The sequence below is a fragment of the Acanthochromis polyacanthus genome, chromosome 2 (genome assembly GCF_021347895.1).
Source record: "Acanthochromis polyacanthus isolate Apoly-LR-REF ecotype Palm Island chromosome 2, KAUST_Apoly_ChrSc, whole genome shotgun sequence".
NCBI classification, from domain to species: domain Eukaryota; kingdom Metazoa; phylum Chordata; class Actinopteri; family Pomacentridae; genus Acanthochromis; species Acanthochromis polyacanthus.
Window position 1 is genome coordinate 41,650,954 of NC_067114.1, and position 23,880 is coordinate 41,674,833.

General features: G+C 38.3%; 1 protein-coding gene across 1 annotated transcript; it reads left to right on the top strand.

Annotated features, from left to right (window-relative positions):
- On the top strand, positions 1-23,371 carry slc22a18 (solute carrier family 22 member 18). Its single transcript, XM_022202051.2, has 10 exons — positions 1-516; positions 4,059-4,156; positions 4,272-4,417; positions 5,764-5,896; positions 7,620-7,732; positions 14,001-14,114; positions 16,493-16,593; positions 16,701-16,802; positions 18,523-18,643; positions 18,943-23,371. The coding sequence occupies exons 1-10, from the start codon at positions 352-354 to the stop codon at positions 19,128-19,130; spliced, it is 1,281 nt and encodes a 426-aa protein (XP_022057743.2). The 5' UTR covers positions 1-351; the 3' UTR covers positions 19,131-23,371.
- Positions 23,372-23,880: the final 509 nt, after the last annotated feature.

Here is a 23,880-nt window from a genome sequence, read left to right on the forward strand (position 1 = left end):
GAACGCATCAACGTACTAAACTTCCACATTCTCGAAGGGATTTTAACCGGAGAGGCTTTCATGGTCTCTCGCTCGTTATCACGTTGTTATAACATTTTGGATTATATTTTGTAGGAACTCGCCACCATCTCCGCCGGTAACGCCTCCTGTAGCCTGTTTCAAAGTACAACCGGCTGTTAGCTAACAGCTCAGGTGAGAGTTCACCGGGTCGAAGGACGTTTTACCAGCTGGACGACATCTCATTCGGTTGCAGGTGGACTTCCACACGCTCGTCTACTTTCTGTTGTTTTTTGTTTTTGTTTCGGGGAGACCACATTTGCTGTCAAGGTGTTTTTAAAGAAGCGTCCGAAAATGAGTCGAAGAAGTGAAACCGCCGAGAAAACGTCTGCAGCTTCGGTTTCCTCGCCGGCTACCATCGCATTAGACCACGGACAGAGGACGAAAATCATTTATGTCACGTATATCATCGCTACTTTGGACATCACATGGATGTTTTTGCAGTTTTCTGTCACCCCTGTGAGTATCTGTTGTGTCAAACCATGAAATTTCCGTGACTCCCGTGAAGGCGTCATAGTGGAAATGCATTTATTTATGTAAAGCTGCAGCCGAGCTAAAATGTAAACAGTTGATTCACTTTAGAAGATCATAGCTGCAAGATAATTTACTTATACAGACCCTTAACAGGTCAGAAGAAGAAAACAACACAATAATAGACAGTATAGAGTAGCAACACAATACAGAAATATACGAAAAAAAGAACACAGTACAAAACTGCAGTCAGTAACTCATCAAAAATCTAAAATTTCTTGTGTTTTCTATGATGACAGTCGGTCTGTAGCTTTTGTGCTGTACAATAGTAGATGTCTTTCCTCCCTTTATTGTAGCTGCAGATCCCTCACTGTAAGCAGTGGTGCAACAAGTATTTCTATCCTTTTATACTAAAGGAGTAAAATGCTTCACTTAATGGTGAAGTTCTGTCCTTAAAATACAGTTTAAAATACTGGTATTAAGTAGTTAAGTACATTTACTCGAGTACTGCCCTCAAACACGATTTCAAGGTGCTTTAGGCCAGTATTTAAGTTTTATGTAGCTTAATACTGAAGTTAAAAGCAGATATTACCTATTGTTACTTTGCAGTAGGGCTGCAATTAACCACAATTGCCAAATAAATTGCAAATTATTTTCACTTGTTTAGTCTATAAAATGTTAGAAAATAGTGATCAGTGTTTCCCAAAGCCCATGATGACAAATGCCTTTTTTTTCCACAACCTAAAGAAGTTAATTTTACTGTCCTAGATGAGGACAGAAACAAAATGTTTGATTTTACAGAGCTGGAATCAGTGAATTTAGACTCTTTTTCTCAACAAATTATTCAAACTGATTCATCGATTATCAAAATTGTTTTAGCATATAATTTAATTGTTGACAACTGATCGATTAATTGTTGCAGCTCTGCTCAAATTTTGCAAAACAATCCAATGATCAGGCTAGAATTTGTGGATTACTACCCAACAGTAAGCAGCTAAAATTTCACCAGGATTAACAATTAGGTGCTTCCTAGTAGTGTAATAGGTCTAATAATACTTTTACATATGAAACTTAATTTGTGATGTTACTAAATGAAAGACCTGAGTACTTCCAACACCACATTTATAAATGCACACACAGGTTGTCAGAAAATTCACTTAAATGGACTTAATCAAAAAGTCACTATTATATATGCTGTATATTGGACTATATGACAAAAGTAAATTCTTCTGTTATGTACTTATATGTAAGTTGTATTTGAAGGAGCTAAGTTCTGTCTTTGCTGAAAGACTTTGCTGAAACAATTAGGCGATTATTTGATTAGTACTTGTACAGAAAAGTACACAAATGTAGAAATTTGGGAATCATTTAAGACACTTTCCAGGAAGCTAAAGATAAATAACGCTGACTCCAGTTTCACAAATGTGAAGATTTTCTGTTTTCTATGTTTTGTTTGACAGTAAACTTAAAATCAGTGATTAAACAATAAGAATATCCATTAATTTTGTGCATTTTGGGTAGTTTTATCTATAAAAGTGGGTGTTTTCACTACATCATGATGTCTGTTATGATTCCACTGGAGTAAGAAATCAGATTTTCATTAAACAAGACCATAAATACAGTCATTTTATTAAGTATACAGTAATAAAATGATTAGCTTTGTAGGCGAAATGTATTTATACAGAACATAATTACCTAAAAGAACTACACACTGTAACATTAAACCATCTATCATCGCATTACAAATCATCATAAAACACAAAAGAATGTAATATCCGGATATGGGGACATTTATTGCATTTTTTTCTTTGAAATATTGATTGCACGATACATATTTGTCTTTTTGTGTAGCAGATGGAGGGAGCATGTTTGGCGTCAAATAAAAACTGAATCTCCTGTAACTGCAGTAAACATGTACCAGACTTTAAAGCCGCTCTGTACTGTATCTGAAGTCAAATATAATCTGTCTTCAACTCTGACCTCCATGTTCATATAGAACTCAGTCATTCATTAAACAAAGAAGTGCAGCAGAAGATTAACTTCTGCTACTACCACTATCAGAAAACCCAACGCCTTCCTCAAGCATGACTCATGCTCTCATTCAGTAAAGACAAACGCATTAATGCCGCTTTTACGTCACGTGGCAGCTTCACGTTTTCATCACCACCTGAACACTTTCAAACTGTAAACACAGGAATCTTTCCAGTTAATGTTTCTAATCCCACATGTCATGACAGAAACGTAGCAGAGAAATAAGAGAAGAATCACTGGATTTTAACCTTTGACGTGCTGCGTCATTGGGAAAATTAACCAAATCTAGGCTCAAAATTGTGATATTTCTTTAAACTCACTTTTTTCTGATGGTCTCATTTTAAAACTGAAAGCTAAAAAGAAATGGTTTGCGCAAGATCCCGTAAAACCCAACCAAAAAAAATCTGTGTTTTCCAGCACAATTGAGAAGTTAACAGCGACTCAGCTGCAACCAACGGTTCTGTGACAAGAATTCAGAAACTTTTAGGTTGAACTGCAGGCAGTGTTTACACAGAACACATAAGAGGCAAGCATGGAAGCTAATTAAAATGTAAAATGTAAATATCTGTAGTAAGTGGAGCCACCATTTATTCCACAGTATTGGTCACACCTGTGGGCCCTTAGAGAAGTTTGGCATGTTATTTTTGAAATTATAGGGCTGCACAGTGCATTGGTGGTTAGCACTGTCGCCTTGCAGCTAGAAGATCCCTGGTTCACGTTCCAGCCTTCATGTGATCCTTCTACCTGGAGTTTGCATGTTCTCCCTGTGCATGTGTGGGTTTTCTCCGGCTTCCTCCCACAGTCCAAAAATATACTGAGGTTAATTGGTTACTCTAAATTGTCTGTAGGTGTGAATGCGAGTGTGATTGTTTGTCTCTATATGTAGCTCTGCTATAGACTTGTGACCTGTCCAGGTGTCCCCTGCCTTCACCCTAAGTCAGCTGGGATAGGCTCCAGCCCCCCATGACCCCAGTGAGGATTAAGTGTTGTAAAAATAATGGTTGGATGGATGAATTTTTAAAAATGATACACTACCAGTCAAAAGTTTCTCATTCAAATGAATAAGAAAGTGTGTCCAAACCTTCGACTGGTAGTGTATGTTTGTACAAAAACTTGTTTTGAGTTTTTTTCTTCTGATCCTAGTTGTGCTGTTTCCATAGAGGTTTGAATTGCAGTGAAAAAATGCAACAGGAGCAAAAGAAAAAATCCCAGAAACTGCCTGAAGTTAAGAAGGCAATAAATTCTACTAGTTAACTACTGACAAGGCTATTAATTGGTGAGCTGTTGTCAGAAATTAACTTTGTTAGCTAGAAACTCTTCCAGTTAACAAACTGGAATCTTTACATTTGAAACTCAGTTTGTTGTTGCTCTTTCCTAGGTTTAATGCGTTCAGTTTTGTTCTGTACCATAAAAATGATAAATAAAAATCCTTGAATATGACTGGTTTGGTATATTATTACTTGTGTTTTAATGTGAGCATTTATATTTTGTCTCTGTAGTATTTGGCAAAGAAACTTGGCTTCGACACCTTGTGGTTTGGCTACTTGCAGACCACGGTCGGAGTGATTCAGCTGGTTGGAGGTCCTCTGTTTGGAAGGTAACACCAATAAGTTACAGCTTCTTTTGCTGTTAGATTTTCTGATGGTGATAGCGACACTCACTGATCAAATCTGGCAGAAGAATGTGACCGCAGGGTTTGGTTTTGTTGGCAGGTTTGGAGATCTGTTCGGGGCTCGAGCAGCTTTGTCTCTGTCCTGCTCTGCAACCATCGCCTTCTTCCTGCTGCTGGCTGCAGCAAACCATCCTGCCATGCTGTTTATCCATAAGCTGCCCACAATCTTTATGCACGTCCTCCCTGGTGAGTAGCTTAAACCTCAAAACAAAAAAAAGTCCCACAAATCAGCCTCCTTCATATGAATATCTTTGCAGTCACAGCTCCTCCACATGGCACGTTGAAAACCTCTACAACACAGAACACACTCTGTAGTGAACCTGTGTTCATGATTTGTTAAATGATTTTGGAGAGTATAATTCAACATGGCACACAAGTATTGTACCCTGTCAGCACAGTTAAAGTCTGAATTTTCCACAGAAAAAGAAAATCGCAGCCTTCAGTCTGTATTTGAAACATCTGTGCTGAGAGAGGCAGAAGATTCTGATACAAAAACACGTCCTGAATCCAGAATTTTTGCTGTTTTCAGGAAAAAAGGTCACAATGCTCAAGTGTCAACTGAACCAGTACAAGAATTAATTTATTTTTTTATTTTACTGGATATCTATTAGTGTGTATTATTGAGTTTTGTTATAGCTACGTGTTTTAATTAACTCTGATTTTAAAACTACTGACGTTTTATTACTTTTCATCACTTTATCGGTTTTTAATTATTTGTAACTATTGTCGTATTTAAACTTAGTCCCCTTTTTTCCTGAATTCTGTCAATGCAATAGATATGAATTAATCACTCATTGTTTTTTTATACACACACAAGAGGAAAAAATGTTAATAATTCTCATAATAATTAGACTTCTTTCGCAAAATCTGTGATTATTTTCTTCATGTGTTTGTCCCTAATATTCGGTTGTATAAAATGTATAAAGCCACACAGATAAAAAAACATAATTTATTATGATTTGTGGAGTTGTATGAATCCATGAAGCTACAAGATAAGAAATAAAATACTGTAGAGCATCAGCAGACCGCACAATAGTATGAAAATAAGCAGAATATGATATTACTCATCATTTATAGCTGAAATGATTAGTGATTACTAATTTATAAGCAAAAATTATAAAAAAAAAGACATGTCATCTTAGAAGAGAAGATTTGCTGTTTTTATTTGTAAACTGAATATTTGAGGTTTGTAGGGAGTTCAGACTTTGTCCCTGCTGTGATATTTACATTCTGTGATTCGAATACGGTGAAACATTAAAAAGAGGGCGTTTAAAGCACTTTCCCCTGGTATTTGTTGACATATAGTCACAGTCAAGTACTTTCTAACTGTACTGCTACAAATACATCAACAGGATTTGCAACATGTGACACAAATCACATGCAGTGACATCGATATATTTATGATAGTTAAAGGTTTCACCCTTGTGAAATTTGGATGAAATACCATTTTATCCTCATGTTATTTGTTTTCTTGTCCTGAAATAGATGCGGTTTCACTTGTTTCTATTTTGTCGTCCTTCTCCCGTCTGCAGCCACTCAGATGGTCGTCACCGACCTTTCAGAACCTGACAAACGGGCCGATGCTTTGGCCAAGATGGGTCTGTGTTTTGGCATCGGGATGATAGCCGGGTCCACGCTGGGCGGACAGTTAATCAAGCACTACGGGTGAGTTTTACTATTTCTGTTGCTGTGTTGTCATACTGTATAAGACCAAACAGAACAAAGTCAGCCTCTAAGGATAAAGAATCGTTGGGAGAATTTTGAAATACGGTCACTTTTCTGTGTCCCAGTCATCGGTCAGGATCTATAAATCGATGCTCTTAAACTACTTAGTCCAGTCAGGGCTGCCTTAATCAGGGCAGAGTAAGATTTAAAAAGTTCTAGTAAAAGTTGAAAAATATATTTCCATCTAATCAAAATTAAAAATTAGACAAGAATGGGTAGTGATACTGGTGAGTGTGATGCAAAATTCTGATGAAATTTAATGTAAAAATGAAGCACAACAATGCTCCAACTATTTTAGTCAGAGTCCAGAGAGAGTCATGGTTTGATTGGGACACATAATAATACCAAATATGCCACCTTAAAAACACAAGAAGGCCTAAAAATGATGTGTTGTGTTTATTTTTTTAGCCTTTTCTGTAGTTGGATAGACACAGTATTTCTTTGTTAGTTTTTCTTTCAGTCTTTGCTGCTCGAGGTGTAACGATACACAAAAATCACGGTTTGGTATGTTTTCAGTACAACAAAAAACAAGAAAACCTGCTTCTAGTTTAATTTAACAGTTTACTGAGCAGACTAAGGCTGTGTATGTCTTTAAAGTCTGCCAAAACTGGGTGCGACCTATTAATTAATAATTAAATTTTTTATACATTTTTAAAATAAAAAAATAATCGAATTGCACATACAATAAAGTTCCACACCTGGACTTGTTTTGTACACATGCATGCCAAACCAAAAGGCCCCTATAGAGAATGTTCTGTAGAACAAAGTGCATCGCTCCACCCCTAATTGCTGCAACCAATAAGAAACTAACACACAAATGTTTCTGGATGAATAAAAATGCAGCTGCACCACGCTGTCTATGATACTGTAACCTAGATGTCAACAGATTAAAGGTCAGTTTCCCAGTTTGCAAAAAAACTGACCAGTGTTGATAATCCAAATCCCTGATAAACCCACAGTTCATTAACTTTCCAGCAGCAAACAGCACAAAGATATAATTAGCAACTAGCTTGTAAAAAAAAATAGACTGTTAAATTGTGTGCTATGTTTCTATAAGGCCATAATAGAGCTAAAAAAAAATACACAAACATTAATCAGGTGGCCATAAACATGAATCCAAGTAAATAAAAATGCTTTTTCAAGTCTGCTGGTTTTGTATTTAAGCAGCTGTTTGTTCACATGTTTGTCACAACTGCTTTATAAAAAGATATTAGCAAACTGTTGGAAATCAAAACAAAAATATGCAAAATCTGATTTAAATTTCTCAAAATAGAATCAAAATGTTTTATGCAATGAGTTCCACTTTCATTTAATATAACAAGAGCAATTCACATGATGAAATTCTTCATCAGAAATGTGTAAAATGACAAAGCAACAGCATTAGAGCCACGTTGGCTGGTTAGACTTTCCATATATCTGGGTTTCATCTCAACATTTAAGATCATACATAAAGATCTGACAGAGTTCGCTTAAGATAAAAATTAAAAAATTAAAAAATTAAACAAGTTTCAGCTTGTTCTGCTGCCCTTGAGTGACCAAGGCATAATTTCAGGTTTAACTAAGCATAGAAATGCAATGAAAACAGCAATGACAGATGTGTGTGTTCTGTAAAATGTCCATGTTATTTGTCCGGCTCACACTGCTTTTGCTTCCCTGTTTCCAGGGAAACGTTTACTGCATGTGTTGGTGCTGCAGGGAGCTTCTTCAGTTTGCTGCTGGTTTTACAGTTCATCCCAAAAACCACTAAAATTGCAGCTCCTGAAAGCAACACAAAAAGTAAGACACACTTTTTGTTATTGAAGGGAAGAAAAAAAAAAATTTTTTTAATGTGTGCAGCTGAGCACATACATGGCATTCTAGTGTGGGTGCACTTTTTCCTGCTGAATGTCTTTTTTGTGGAGCTAGAATACAGGACAAGACAAACTGATGGCTCATTCTGAAACCAGTAAGAATAATATATAAATAAAATCTAGATTTGCAAGTTCCAGCAGACAGATAACCTGCCGTCACAGATGGAGTTGAACTGCTGACCACCTGAAGATGTCGGTTGTTGCTTGTAATGACTACAGCTGTTGTAAAAAGGAGGAAATGTAGCCGTCTTGATGAATAGCTAGCTGTTAAGACTCCAATTAATTGTTAAAAGACCTAAAAAATGGAATCAAAGCATTTTCATTTTAGTTTTTTTTTTCCAAACTCACTGTTACTGAAGACAGAAACACAAGAAAATGTAATGATTATTTAAGTTTATATTATGACCATCAAATCTGCAATGTAAAAATCAAGATGTGTTTGTCAGAAAATCAAGAAGGAATTTTTGCCTCAGAAGAGCTAAGGCATTTAGAGCTTTGATGGCAGGATTATGTGTAGGATGTTATCTTTCTTTGACAGAGGAGTTGTAACAGAAAGATAGCCACAAAAATGGCAATAAGTTGACTAAATATGATAGCAGCTCCTCAGTTATCTTCAAGTAAACTACCATGAAAGTATTTTTCAAATCAAAAGTTCTGATCGTAATTCATTTTCAAAAAATCCAAAATAAAAAAATGACCAAACACTTGCCTGGAAAATCCAGACTGACTTTATTTATGTATTAATATAAATATAAATAAAGACAGTCTGGCATTGTGATTATAGCAGACGATTTCAAAAAGGAGGGGCTAACGAATGCAGCTTGAACGAGAAAGAACCAATCAGCGTAACACGGATGTGACGCACAAACAAATCGACCTTGAAGTCCATGTAGTCCAAACAACAATGGCATGCAGCCGAGAAAGCGTCGCGGTGAATGATTACTGCCGTTTTTGTCACAAAAATCTGCGAATACATGGGGTACTCTCAAGTATAACACTTATTTTTGAAAAGGCTACGCAACAAAAGACTCCTTCCGAACGATTAGCGGTGTTAGGAATAACTTCGTTAATGTTTGTGTTTGGTTACGGGAGGTGCGCAGGTGTTTTATGGGTAATCCAGGCGCTGAAGATGACGCAGCATTAACTCCCGCCTCCCGTGCTATGATTGGTCGTACCAAACTTTCCCGGAGGGGAAACACGATTCAATTCGCTCAATGCCAAACTGATTCTCCTGTATCTCCTAACATGGAGATACGAGATTACATGGAGATTCAGTTTGGATTTTTCAAGCTAACCAAACACGCAAAGTTAAAGATGAATTTGACTGTTGGCATTTTATTTCTTCACATATTCTGTTGTGGGCTCTTCTGGCCAAAGTATTTGTGAGTAGTGCAGCTCTAGTTCCACTTACACGTTATCAGTGTGGGATATTGTTGCAGAATCTGCAAAACATAAACAATTACAATAAATGAATTATGTACAGTACTGTTCAGAAGTTTGGGGTCAGTTTGAAATGTCCTCATTTTTGAAAGAAAAGCATTTTTTTAAATAAAGATAACGTTAAATTAATCAGAAATCCAGTCTAGACATTGTTAATGCAGTAAATGACTATTCTAGCTGGAAACGTCTGATTTGTAATGGAATATCTCCATAGGGGTACAGAGGAACATTTCCAGCAACCATCACTCCTGTGTTCTAATGCTACATTGTGTTAGCTAATGGTGCTGTAAGGCTCATTGATGATGAGAAAACCCTTGTGCAGTTATGTTAGCATGGAAAACAAGAAATTGTCTGGGTGACCTCAGACTTTTGAGGGATAGTGTATATTATGAAAAGACCAGATTTCATTAGTGTACTTTAATTAGAACTATTTCCTTGTTTTCTAAACCGTCCCTGAGTCTCTTTCTACAATTTCAGTTGGAGGGTGAATGATGCTCTTCCACTCTGTTGGAATGTTATGATGCAATGACTAAGGAGACAAGAGAATTCAAATCTAAGTCAGCCCAGTGGTGGTGTAGAAAGCAACAAATTAAAAAAGATGGAGTCCCCTAAAGATGTGGCTTCTGGACCTGGTGACGAGCAGCAGCCTAAGAGACGCCCGCTGTCAGCTTATCAGCAGTACGTCTTATCATCATTCCTGATGTGGAGCTGCAGTACAACCACATGCAGACTGAAAACAAAAAGCTTGAAAGGGAAAACGAAGCCCTGAAGAAGAGACTGGAGTGTCTGATGACCGAGAGCGAACATTTAAAGGTGGAGCAGCAAAGACTCAGCAGCGTGAGCAAGAACAGAGACCAGCTGAGGAGTGAGTTGGTGCAATGCAAAAATGAAGTGTTGGTGTTGGGGAAGACGTTGAGGGTCCAGAAGACGGAGCTGGGGAGGGAGCACCAGCAGAACCAGGTCCTGAAGCAAGAGGTGGAGTCGATGAAGAAGGAGCTGCAGTCGGCGAGGCAGCAGATCGTAACCCAGAGAGCTGAGCAGCAAAACCTGAGGGAGCAGCTGGAGCAGGTGTTCAAAGAGAGAGACGGGCTGAATGAGAAGTGGCTGCACTGTCGACATGAAAACTCAGAGCTGCAGGACAGGATCGCAACCCAGCAGTCAAACCGGAGCAAGAAGGACGGTCAGTGTAAGGAGCACATGAGGCAAATCCACCTGCTCAAGCTGGACAACGAGAAACTGGAAAAGCAGAAAGACTTCCTGGGAAAAGAAGCAGAGCAGCACAATCGGCAGCTCCGAAGGTGTGAGGAGGAGATAGAGATGCAGAGGGAGAAGCTGAGAGACAGCATACCGTCTTACTTTCTCAAGAATCAGATGGTGAAGAGGGCAGATCTGCTCGAACAAAAACCTGCTGTGGTTAAGAAGCCCGGCCAAGACGGGCCTCACCAGAAGATCGAGTTCTCACAGAAGCAGCTGCTCGATCAGACCAAAGAGATGACGAAAACTCAGAAGGTGTGTGAGGAGCTCAAACAAAACCTGGCACAGGTTTCTTTCCAGTTCCAGCAGAGCCATAGCCTAGCCACGCTAGACAACCCACGGCAACGAATTTAATTCTCTGCCAGGGTGGGTCTAGTTACCCTCCATAAGGCTCGAGGCTGGATTCTCCTAAAACTGGCCAGACCAATCACCATGAAGTGTAGAGTCAGAAGGCGGGCGTAACAAAGTGACGACAGAGGCGTGACGATTCTGACAGAAACAACCAGCGCACAATAAACAGTTATCTTTCGACTCGGCTTTGGCCACAGCCCTTAAAGATCTGAAGCTAAAATTCAACTTGAAAGATAAACAAAGGACAGCACTGAAGTGTTTCATTGAGAAGAAAGACGTATTTGGACTTATGCCAACGGGATATGGCAAATCCTTAATATACCAGTTGGCTCCACGGCTCCGCTGGTTGGGAAGCTAATGGGACTTAACCACAATCCGCCAGTGCTCTCGGAACCACGTCAGCCTATTCGTTGCATTGATTGGTTGTATACCTACCCAATTGCTGCAGAGGGATTTGATAGACAACCTTTTAGCCCGCCTCCCTCCCTGTCGAGCTTCCCTAGACCCTTGTGCCGTCAGAAACATGGGTATAGCATGGCTAGGCTAGCAGAGCCAGGTAGCAGCCAGAGACCAAAAGGAAAAGTTCAAAGCAGTGACCGCAGAGAGGAATGCCTACAGAAGTGACAATGAAAAAATGAGGAAAGAACTAGCGGCTATCGAGGAGAATCTCGCTGAGAAGCTGAACTTGGTGGCCAAGAACACAAAGGAGATCAAGCTGTCGTCTGGAGTCAAATCCAGCCAGTCTAACTTCTCACTGCTCTCCTCAGAGAAGTCCAACGTCCCAACAACATCCAGACAGGTCCAGATGGAGTCCAAACTGAAGATTAGAGGATTAAAAATGGAATCTGAGAGCTTCATTTAAACTCACATCATAAAAATATGTTTATAAATTCACTTTGATCTAATGTAACATCGTTGTGTGCATGTGTTACGACCCTAGCTCGTTATGTGGGTAAAGGTGTAACATAATAAGCCCAGATGTAATTCGGCGTTTAAATGTTTTAATATATATAAAATAAAAAGTACAATAATGAACAAAAAGAGAGGCAACAATTGATAAAGGTAAAAATAAAATACAAACGGCAACAAAAAGAGACTCTAAACTAGAGTTATATCAACAGAAATATCCTAATCTAAATCCTAACACTAATGGTGTGTGACAAAACCAAACGAAAAACTAGTGCCTCCAAATCCACAAGTTTCACAAGAGTTAACAAAATACTAAAGCCTAAACAGAGTCCAACAGTACAACAGTTTTCCAGATCACTAACAAAGTTTAACTAATCGAAGGCACTGGAGCAGGGCTGGTTACAGCGACGAGCTCATCGTCCTCAGGCTGACTGGCGTCTTTGTACTCGTCCACCCTGGCACCAGATTGGCTGATTCTCATGCCACAGCTGTTCCTGATTACTCCAGCTTCAGGTGGAACGAGTTGTCATCAGCCTGGGAGTGACAGGACATGCGCACTCACATACACACCACACAACACACACAGCACACAAGCACTCAAAGAAGGAGGAGAAACCCCAAATACGGCAACGCCCATAACAGCATGTTATTAAGTTATAATCTGAAATATTTTATGAAAAAAAATGCTTTTTATCATTTTAATCTGAAGTTCTTCTTACATCCAGTACAGGGGTAGACCGTTAAGAGTTTCTTAAAACTATTGTATCATAATAATCATGATTTATAGAGCAATTTTCAATATCCAAGGGACAAAGTGCTTCACAAGGGCAGCAAAATAAAGCAGTTTGATGTACAATAACCAACACCAGTGCTTTATTTGCAGGGATAGACTACTATAAATATTTTTTTTCAGTGTTGAACCTACTGAGCCAGTGAGAGCTTTGATGGCAAAATTAAAAGTGGGATGTTATCTTTCTTTGACAGAGGAGCTGCTGCAGAAAAATAGCCACAAAAAAGACAATAAATCGACGAAATATAATAGCAGCTCCTCAGTTATCTTCAGGTGAACTAACATGAAAGTATTTTTCAAATTAAATATTTTGAATGTATGTCATTAAAAAAAGAGAGCAACCAAACACACAAAGTTAAAGAGGAGTTTGACTGTTGGCATTTTTTTCCTTCTTTACCCATTTTATTGTGAGCTCTTTTGGCCAAAGTATTTGTGTAATGCAGCTCAAGTTCCACTTGTATATTAGAAATCTGGGATTCTGTGGGGGAATCTGCAGCAATACAGGGTTTTGCTTGAATTTAAATTTCAAAAAACACCTTATGTGATTTGATTTTGCTAGAACTAAACTTAATTCTGTGTGTTTACTGAAGTCCTGTATTCTGCTGTTTTGGCCTGTTAGATATTATTTAATCTGGCAGGTACAGCAAGTAAAAGTTACTGATTAAACAATTTTAGTCGTTGTAGAACAGGTTGCTCTGTAGTCGATGTTAAAAAACCAACTTTTAATCAACATTTGTGCACATTGTTTTAGAGAGGTAGTGGCATTTACTTTAAAAAAACTTCACCGAGAGAGGAGAAAATCAAGCCTTCCCTTTCATAAATGCTGCATTTAATTAATATTGAATTTAATATCATTACACGTAGTAAAACAGCTGCAGTGAAACATTTTTGGTTCTTGTAAGCATGAGACACAGCTTCTAACAAGTGAACTGTTCTGCAGGCAGAGTTTTATAAAATTACATTTGTGCCATTTCTTATTATCCAAAATATAAATCCATATCCTGAGACTGGAACAAAAGAATCTGAAGCTGCTCTTAAATGGTTTGACTTTAGCTTTTTGCTACCCATTCTGTTCTGTCTGAGCATAAGAATTTAACTGCAGTTTCCCTCATAGTTAGTCTATACATGACCTGTAAGTCCAGCTTTACAAAACAGGTTCACTTAGTCATTATCTTAGCAAACATTAGTTAAACCTGGATGCCAGTCAGTCTCAAGCAGATAAAACTGAATTTATAGCCAGCCAAACCCTCCAAAATGACTGATACAGGCTGTAACTTGCTGTATAGAAAACCCAACAACCACAAAATACAACAAGAAGCAGGAAACCTACATTAAAGAAAATTTTTTGGAAGTCTTAATGGTTAGCTGGTTTTTGTGGCATTATAAGTTGCTCACTCATAGCTTGCCGTCTGGGTTTACGTCACGTTTATTCTCTTTTGATTTTTTTCAGCCAATGACAACAAAAACAAATCGGTGTTCAACATGGGAGAGATCACAAGACTGATGAAGTATCCAGGAGTGATGCGAACTTTTCTCATCAAGATCTTTGCAGGTTTGCCATCAGGTAAGAGGTGACATGAGCAAAACTGTGATTTAAGACGTTTGTTTCATTCATACTTCAGCATTTTTACTGCAAACTGTTTTTACTACAGGAAATGTAACGCTTTTTATCCCATTCAGTCCTTCTGCTTTGCAATAGATAGCTTTGAAATTCCATATTTTTATGCCTCCACTTTTATATTTTTGGTTGTAAACTCACCCTTTTCACATGGATGCAGTACATTTTGAACTACTTGTGGGAATTTCTTTAAATCTGGCACAAACATTCACCTGAACTCAAAGATGAAGTGATTGGATTTGGATGGTTGGAGAGGACTGTGGTCTCACACAACATGCTTTTAGCCATAACTCGAGAATACATACACTAATTCAAGATTTGAGAAGTTCGTTATTTGTCATTTCTCTGTGCATCTGTGCAAGCAATAGAAAAGAAATATCATTCTCCCACACCAACATCAGTCTGTTAAGAATAGACTAAAAAAAGCAACAAATATATGTGACAAAATTTTAACTTATATAATTAATAGGATGAAATGATAATCTGATGAATTTAATATCCAAAAGGTCAACATAGTGCTCTGCAAAAACTCAGGAACGAAAGAGGAAATTGTGACTGTAGTTCACATTTGGTGAGATATTGATTTTGTGATGTTAATCGTGGGAGCCAACCTATTGAAGTCCTTAAAAGGCTTCACTACATATGTGGTCTGGATGGTCATGGATGTAAACTGTAGCTTCACTGTTTGGCAGAGCAGCAAGGTGATAATTCTAGATTTTCGACGTTTTTGCTGCTTTTTGGAGATCACTTGCACATATTTGACTAGAAAATGTCAATTAGAACAACATATACAATGGTTTCTTCCATCTGGGTTCAGCTTAGCCGTTCGGAACTTTACTTGCAAGAATTAAAACCTACTTGAGATGTCTCCAAGAGCTGGTAAGGTAAAGCAACTTACTCTAAGTTAAACATACAGTTGTGAACAAAAGTTTACCTACACAAGACCTTGAATATTGTGGCAGCCAATGACTCCTGTAACTTACTTTTCTATGATGGGATGGTTGCACTTTTCTCACAAAAAGCAATCATGCTTTTTTGATTCTTTTATAGATTTATTAAAGGTCTTCTGGGAATCTGACACAATGTGCTTAGTCAAAAATATACATCTAGCAGTAGTAATATTCAGTTGAATGTTCTTTTGGCTGTTTTCACCTCAGCTAGACTCTTTTGGTTTCCATCCACAATCTTCTGGTTCTATCTTTGACCCTCCTGTTGACAGAATTGGTGCAGTTCAATTAAATTTGTTGGCTTTCTGACACAGACTTAGCCTAGCCATGCTAGACCCTTGTTTCTGAAGGCACAAGGGTCTAGAATGGTCTAGGCACGCTCGACAGGGAGGGAGGCGGGCTAAAAGGTTGTCTATCAAATCACTCTGCAGCAATTGGGTAGGTATACAACCAATCAGCGCAACAAATAGGCTCCTAGAGCGCCGGAAATCAGAGGATGCGGTAGTTCGGTGAAGCCTTATTTATACAGTCAATGGGTGAAGCTCAAGTATATTACAGACATGTTAACAGAAAGATTATTCAGAGTCGGTGCTAATGGAGCTCAACGACTGTTGTCGTTTTTGTTGTCGACCCTGGCAGAGAATTAAATTCGTTGCCGTGTGTTGTCTAGCGCGGCTAGGCTAGTTGTTTCCGGTTGTTTCTGTCAGAATCGTCGTGCCTCTGTCGTCACTTAGTTACGCCCGCCTTCTGACTCTACACTTCATGGTGATTGGTCCGGCCAGTTTTAGGAGAATCCAGCCTCGAGCCTTATGGAGGGTAACTAGACCCACCCTGGCAGAGAATTAAATTTGTTGCCATGGGTTGTCTAGCGGGGCTAAGCTAACACAGACTTGTTTCTTCATCAGTCTGCAAGTTCTTGATGAGGTTTAACTCAGGACTTTGGGAATTACAGTTAAATTCTTCTTTCTAGCCCAGTTTAGTCACTTCTTTACCATTTTTGATGTGTGTTTGGGGTCATTGTCTTGTTGGAATACCCAACTGCATCCAGTGTATGTGTACTTTTGTCCAGCAAATTTTGTCATATCTCCAGAAGACCTATGAAAGAACCAAAATGCAAGACTGTCTATTGTGACCAAGATGCACGTGTTTGAGTGAGGCCATCATTGAAAATTCTGAGTTATAGTCGTCATTGGAAACTCCAGACTGCTACAATATGCATGGTCTTAACAAGCGTTTGTACGCTTTTAATCACAACTGGATGTATTTTGAAATGCAGCCATGTTTGATTTTCTAATACAAATGAGAAATGAAGTCATTGTACATGTCAGAGAACAGAAATGTGGAAATCTAACAGAAACGCTGCATCTGTTTCCGAAGGCGTTTTTCAGGTGATGTTCTCCATCATTGTGTTGGAATTCTTCAAGCTGGATCCTGAGCAGAATGGCTACCTCATGGCCTACTTTGGCATCGTCCAAATGGTAAAACAGAAACACAGTCTGATTTTAGTGTCATTGCTTAATGTGCTTTGGCTCAGATGATACCAGACTGTAAGACAAGGAGAAGTAAAACCCAGATGTTTGTTCAGGTTCTTCAGGGAGGAGTGATTGGACGCCTCACAGCGAGATACTCTGAGAATTCGATGCTGCTTTTGTCAGTTGGAGTTTCTTCTCTTGTGGGACTTGGTCAGGTACACAAAAACACACACACACACCACAGCTGGATGGCCTGGTCAAGTTTTGATCTATGTTTTTTTGCTCCTGATATGATCCAAATTATTTGCAATTTTCTATGTGCCAACACCATTTTCCTAGATAACACACATTTCAAGCATTGTGGACTAGCTGTATTTTCTAGTTGCACCGCTCTTACTGTTAGGTGGTCAAACAGAGAGCATTGTGGGGGTTTAGCTAGTCAAGGAACACCATGACAAAGTCTTCTCTGAGGGATAATGACCTTATTAAAACAAGCTGCTATAAGATGGAATAATATTCTGTGACAGCAGAATGTTATCAAAGTATTGGAATTAGCCTCTGGATGCCTCTGATTATTGAATTTTTGTGATCTATAGTTTAAATCTTTAAATAATGGGTGCGACCAAGTGTATGCTTAGCATGATTTACACTACCGTTCAAAAGTTTGGGCTAACTTAGAAATGTCCTCATTTTTGAAAGAAAAGCTTTTTTTTCAGTGAAAATAACATTAATTGAATCTGAAATCCAGTCCAGACATTGTTAATGTGGTAAATGACTATTTTAGCTGAAAACAGCTGATTTTTAATAGAATATCTCCATAGGGGTACAGAGGAACATTTCCAGCAACCATCACTCCTGTGTTCTAATGCTACATTGTGTTAGCTAATGGTGTTGAAAGGCTCATTGGTGATTAGAAAACCCTCATGCAGTTATGTTAGTACATGGATAAAAATGTGAGTTTTCATGGAAAACATGGAATTGTTTAGATGACCCCAAACTTTTGAACCGTAGTGTATAAGAATAATTTTTTTTGACATAGTTGGCATATTTGGATAAGCAATCTTTTTGATCTTCCTTTCTTACTGTCCTTACAGATAAAGATGATATAACTGAATGACACCTCAAAGCAAATTTGCTTTTCAGTTATGTATTTAATAAAATATCAGTATTCTGTGGACAACAATAAGTAAAGTCAGTCTCAGGTGCTGCCGTTGCCCATTTTAGCAGACATAACTTCTTGTTGGCGTTCTGCATAATTTGCTACTGTGCCATTCAAAATCTCTGTTACAAGATGTTTGAGTTTTCTTGCATGCACTGTTGGTTTCCCCCGACAACGTGCCAGTCGGATTCAAATTTGGGCTTCCTAACCCTCCATTTTTTCCTTTCTGAGTCATTCCTTGGTGGATTTGCTTGTAGTTTCTGGATCACTATCTTGTTGAAAGATCAACGTCTGGTTCAGCTGCAATTGTCTTACAGATGGCTTCACATTAGGGCTAATTGATGATTAGAAAACCCTTGTGTAATTATGTTAGCACGTGAATAAAAGTGTGAGTTTTCATGGAAAACATGTAATTGTCTGGGTGATCCCAGACTTTTGAATGATGGTGTTTGTTTTCCTTAACAAATAAAAATAAACTTAAAGTTAACAGGAAATAACAGACGGATCCATCAACAGGGTTCATAAAAAGCATCTTTAGCATTTCTTCTAGTGCACATTATTGTACATTTATTCTAGTTTTTATCTAGAGTATAGCGGTTGTTCTGTAGGTTATATCTTCTCAAATCTTTCAGTGTAGATAAATATTTTGAATCTTTTAAAATCTTCAACAATATTTTCTTCAGGGATCTAACTTTGATAGCCCTTAATGTAAATAATCCTTCATTTCAGCTGCTGTTGAGCTGCTTTTGTTTACACATTTCTTCCTCTTTGTTCAGGCCTACATGCAGACTGTGGTCCAGTTGTGCATTGTCATCGTCCCGTGGATGTTTTCTCTCAGTATGTTTAACGTTATCACAGATAGCATCCTCACCAATAGCGTACCGTCCGCCGACACAGGTGAGCTCATCCCCACAGGCATTCACAGTTACATGAACAGCAGAAAGTCTTTCACAGGACTGAATCTTATAAAGCCAATCACTTGATGTGTGACATGAAAATCTGTGATGTTTTGGTGTCTGGTGTGAAAAATTACTCATTGTAATGAACATACACCTTAAAAAAATCCTTATAAACCTTAACAATATTTGATTTACCTTTCAGTAAGACAAAGAAAATCAATAAATTCTCAATCTATCAATGTCATATCAGACAGTTTAGTTTTTTTTTACTTGAACCCACTCTCTTTTCGTACGTAGGCACGATGCTGGGACTCTGTGCATCTGTTCAGTCTCTGATTCGCACAATCGGACCAACTATTGGGGGCTTCCTTTACGTGAGCTACGGCATCATTTCTATGGGTCTAATCCAGTTTTTTGCCAGTTTTGCTGTGTTCTTTTACCTACTGCAGCAACATCGAAGCAAGCCCGACGAGCGGAGGGAATGACACCTCTCAGCCTTGTTTTCATCTCCTATTTATCAAAAAAACTTTGCAAAAACAAAAGATGGGACAGAAAACAGTGTTCTATTTTTGGCAATTTTATGTATTCATGTGTTTCCTTCGTTCCTTTGATTACATAATGAGATCATTCCAGTTCGTTGGTAATCAGGGTTTATGTTCTGGAGTTGAAGTTGTGGTGAAGATTCAGGAACAAACCACTAGATGGCAGCAAACCCTCTTTTTATCCTTCACAACAGAGAAAAAAGTCTTGTCTGCCACTTAAATTTTCTCAAATAAATGCTGGTCCAGACACCAGCATCCCCACTTGAACATAGTTATATGTAGTTACAATTAACATTTATTATCGAGGTTTATTTTCTTATGAGTTATTGTTAAAATAATTCTATTTTTGTTTCTGAATTCAATTAGAAAGGTAGTAATCTATTCCAGACCTCTTTTTGCATTGAGCAGGTGCACTGAACTTGAGAATTTTAGCACTTAAATGCTCTTTTAAAGGCATTTGTCTCTCATACAAATGAATCTGTGGCAGAAATGGTGAAAATGTAAATATCAATGTTATTTTTAGAATGTTTCTGCCACTCTGTTGCCAGTGTGGTCCTTCAAAAAGCCATATAATTTGCGAGAGATTCTTATGTGATTGTCCGTCCATGCATTTACTCAATATTCTAATGATCTACAGTGATGCTAAAACACATGATGGCCTTAAACACTACAGTCCCTGACAAAAGTCTTGTCGCTTCTCTTTAAGTTGTAGGAACAACAAATAACAACTGGACTTGTAGTTGATCAAATGGAATCAGAAATGGCTCATATTAATGACAAAGCCCTCTAGATTATATTTATTATGTCAAAATAAAGTTTTGTATCATTCATTGAGTTTGATCATTTAATTAGGACAGAAAGGTCAGATTTTGCTTGGACAAAAGTCTTGTCGCATGCAAAAATAATGTTGAAATTATACATATATTTTATTCTGAATACACAAATATGCTATAAAAACATCAGAACATTAAGTCATGGTGTCTTGCAAAAAAGAATTAATATTGTGTATGACTTCCAGAGCTTGGAGGACTGCATCCATACATCTCATCAATGACTCAAATAACTTATTGATAATGTCATCTTAAATGGCAAAGAAAACAGTCTTTCAGGGCTCCCAGAGTGCATCAAGATTCTTCGGTTTCATCTTCCAAGCCTTCTCCTTCATTTTACCCCAGACATACTCAATAATGTTCATGTCTGGTGACTGAGCTGGCCAATCCTGGAGCTCCTGGACCTTCTTTGCTTTCAGGAACTTTGATGTGGAGGCTGAAGTATGAGAAGGAACGCCATTCTGCTGCAGAATTTGCCCTCTCTCATAGTTTGGGATGTAATGGGCAACAAGAATTTCTTGATTTTCTTTCACCAAACTTGACTGTTTTCTTGGTGAATCTTGGGTCAGTGCGGCTTCTGCAGGATTTGCGTTGATTGGGATGCAGTTCAATGGATGATTCATCAGAAAAATCAACCTTCTACCACTTTTCTTTGTCCATCCTTCCTGCAAGCTGTGGACCTTGACAAAAGCAGCACGATTTTTTGTTGTCTTCAGTTTAATGCTGGTTTCTATGCACTAATTTGACCATGGAGAACACCGCGTGAGAGAATTTGACAAACTGTTCTGGTAGATACAGGGATTTCTGGCGACCAGTTCACGTGTAACTCTGTTGCAGTTGAAAAAGGGCTGGCCCTGGACTGTTGAAGCAACAAATGCTCTTCTCTAACAGGTGTCTGCCTGACCTGGGCTTGTCATAAACGTCACCAGTTTCTTCAAATCTTTTTCTTATCTTCTCTACTTGACATCCGGATACATTAAAGCTGTCTGCCACCTCAGCAGCAGACTTGGTCTTCAGGGTCTTGATGATCAGCACTTTGGTCTGTGGTTGGATCTTTGGCATGCTGTCGGGGTCAGGTTGGGCTTCATATGAAGGTCTTGTGTCTTGGGTTTCTTTTTATACACGCCTGGGAATGTGTCAGTTACAGTATTTGTCACAGGTGAACTTCTAATCTGTGATTGGTTGAATCATTTAAAGACATGACAAGACTCTTGTCCTTGCAAAAACAGATGTCATGGGCTTTAACAAGACGTGAACATCAGGACACTTTATGACGGGTTCAATTTGCACCCAGTTATTAATGTGAAAGCCCTTGACATTAAAATGAACCATTTTTTTTGTGAGAACTGATTGATTAGAAATAAAGTTATATGCCTTTTAAGGTTACTATATCCTTATGCGACAAGACTTTTATCAGGGACTGTACAGCATGTTGTTAAAAATGAAGCAGCTGTTTTTAGAACAGCAAAAAGGATGGTGAGAGGTTGTACCCATAGAACCGGAGAACTATTAATGGAACCATTTCTATAAAGTCAGTCACTTTAAAAGTGGAGCCATCCATCCAGTTGACCAGCTGTAAAACACTGGTTCTAAACAGCCAGCAAATGTTTACCTTGATTTTATAGCAATTCAGATCTTTTGTATTATTGCCACTGAGAAATATATATACAGTGCCTATCATAAGTATTCACCCCCTTTGATGCTTTACCCTTTTATTGCTTTCATAAATCAATCATGGTCCATAAAATTTGTCTCTCTTAACACAAAGATTTATTGGAAAAAAACTCTTTAATGTCAAAGTGAAAACAGATTTCTATAAAGTAATGTTAATGAAAGAAAATTATATAAATAAAAATAATTGTTTGCATAATTATTCACCCCCTTTTTAATTTAATGGTCTAATTCAATAGAGGTCCATCAAATTGTTGCCAATAGTCTCACAATTAGTGAAATGAAGATCACCTGAGTGGTGTGGGTGTGTTTCAAGTGACTGAGTTGTAAAACACCTGTGTCTGAAGGGTCCAGAGAGTGGTTGATCAGTATTCCTGGCTACCATTACACCATGAAGACAGAAGAACACTCTAAGCAACTCAGGGAAAGGGTTATTGAGAAGTACAATTCAGGGGATGGTTACAAAAAAATTTCCAAGGCACTGAACATCCCCCGGAGTTCAGTGAAATCAATTATCAAGAAATGGAAGGAATATGGCACTTGTGTGAATCTGCCTAGATCAGGCCGCCCTCGTAAACTGAGTGAGCGTGCAAGTAGGAGACTAGTGAGAGAAGCCACCAAGACCCCTACAACTACTCTGAAGGAGTTACAAGCTTCAGCTGCTGAGATGGGAGAGACTGTGCATGTAGCAACTGCTGCCCGGGTTCTTCACCGGTCAAAGCTTTATGGGAGAGTGGCAATGAGAAAGCCACTGTTGAAGAAAAGTCATATTAGATCTCGACAAGAGTTTGCCAAAAAGCACGTGGAAGACTCCATGGTCAAGTGGAAGAAGATTCTTTGGTCTGATGAGACCAAAATTGAGCTTCTTGGCCATCAGACAAGACGTCATGTTTGGCGGAAACCAAACACTGCACATCACCAAAAACACACCATCCCCACTGTGAAGCATGGTGGTGGCAGCATCATGCTGTGGGGAGGTTTCTCTGCAACTGGACCTGGAAGGCTTGTAAAGATAGAGGGCAGAATGAATGCTGCAAAATACACTGAAATCCTGGGGGACAATCTTTTTCAGTCTGCAAGAGAACTACGTCTTGGGAGAAGATTTATTTTCCAGCAAGACAATGATCCAAAACATACCGCAAAAGCTACACAGGAATGGTTAAAAAAGAACCAGTAAATGTTCTGGAGTGGCCGAGTCAAAGCCCAGACCTCAATCCTATAGAGAATTTGTGGCTGGACTTGAAAAGGGCTGTTCATGCCTGATACCCGCGCAACCTGACAGAGCTTGAGCAGTTTTGCAAAGAAGAATGGAGCAAAATTGCAGTGGGCAGATGTGCAAGACTGATTGAGACCTATCGACACAGACTCACTGCTGTGATTACAGCCAAAGGTGCATCTACTAAATACTGACTTGAAGGGGGTCAATAATTATGCAAACAATTATTTTTATTTATATAATTTTCTTTCATTGACATTACTTTATAGAAATCTGTTTTCACTTTGACATTAAAGAGTTTTTTCCAATAAATTTTTTTGTTGAAAAAGCTAAATTTTATTGACCAGGATTGATTTATGAAAGCAATAAAAGGGTAAAGCATCAAAGGGGGTGAATACTTATGATAGGCACTGTATGTATAAAAATGCATCTATTTTGTATATATAAATAAATGATCTTTTCACATATTTATGAGTTAATGTTTGTATGATTCAAGTTAGTTTTCAGATTTAATTTGAGTTTTTGCACACATTCTACACTCTTACCCACAAACACTACCGTTCAAAAGTTTGGAGTCACTTAGACATGTCCTTATTTTTGAAAGAAAGCCATTTTTTCAATGAAGATAACATTAATCAGAAATACAGTCTAGACACTGTTAATGTGGTAAATGATTATTCTAGCTGGAAACGGCTGATTTTTAATGGAATATCCCATAGAGGTACAGAGGAACATTTCCAGCAACCATCACTCCTGTGTTCTAATGCTACATTGTGTTAGCTAATGGTGCTGTAAGGCTCATTGATGATTAGAAAACCCTCGTGCAATTATGTCAGTGCATGAATAAAAGTGTGAGTGGACATATTCCTGTTTGTTGTTTTCGTGGAAAACCTGAAATTGTCTGGATGATACGTCAGATACGCAGTTAACACTATGACTAAGCATGTCCACATTAAAACTGCAGTTTTCAATTTTA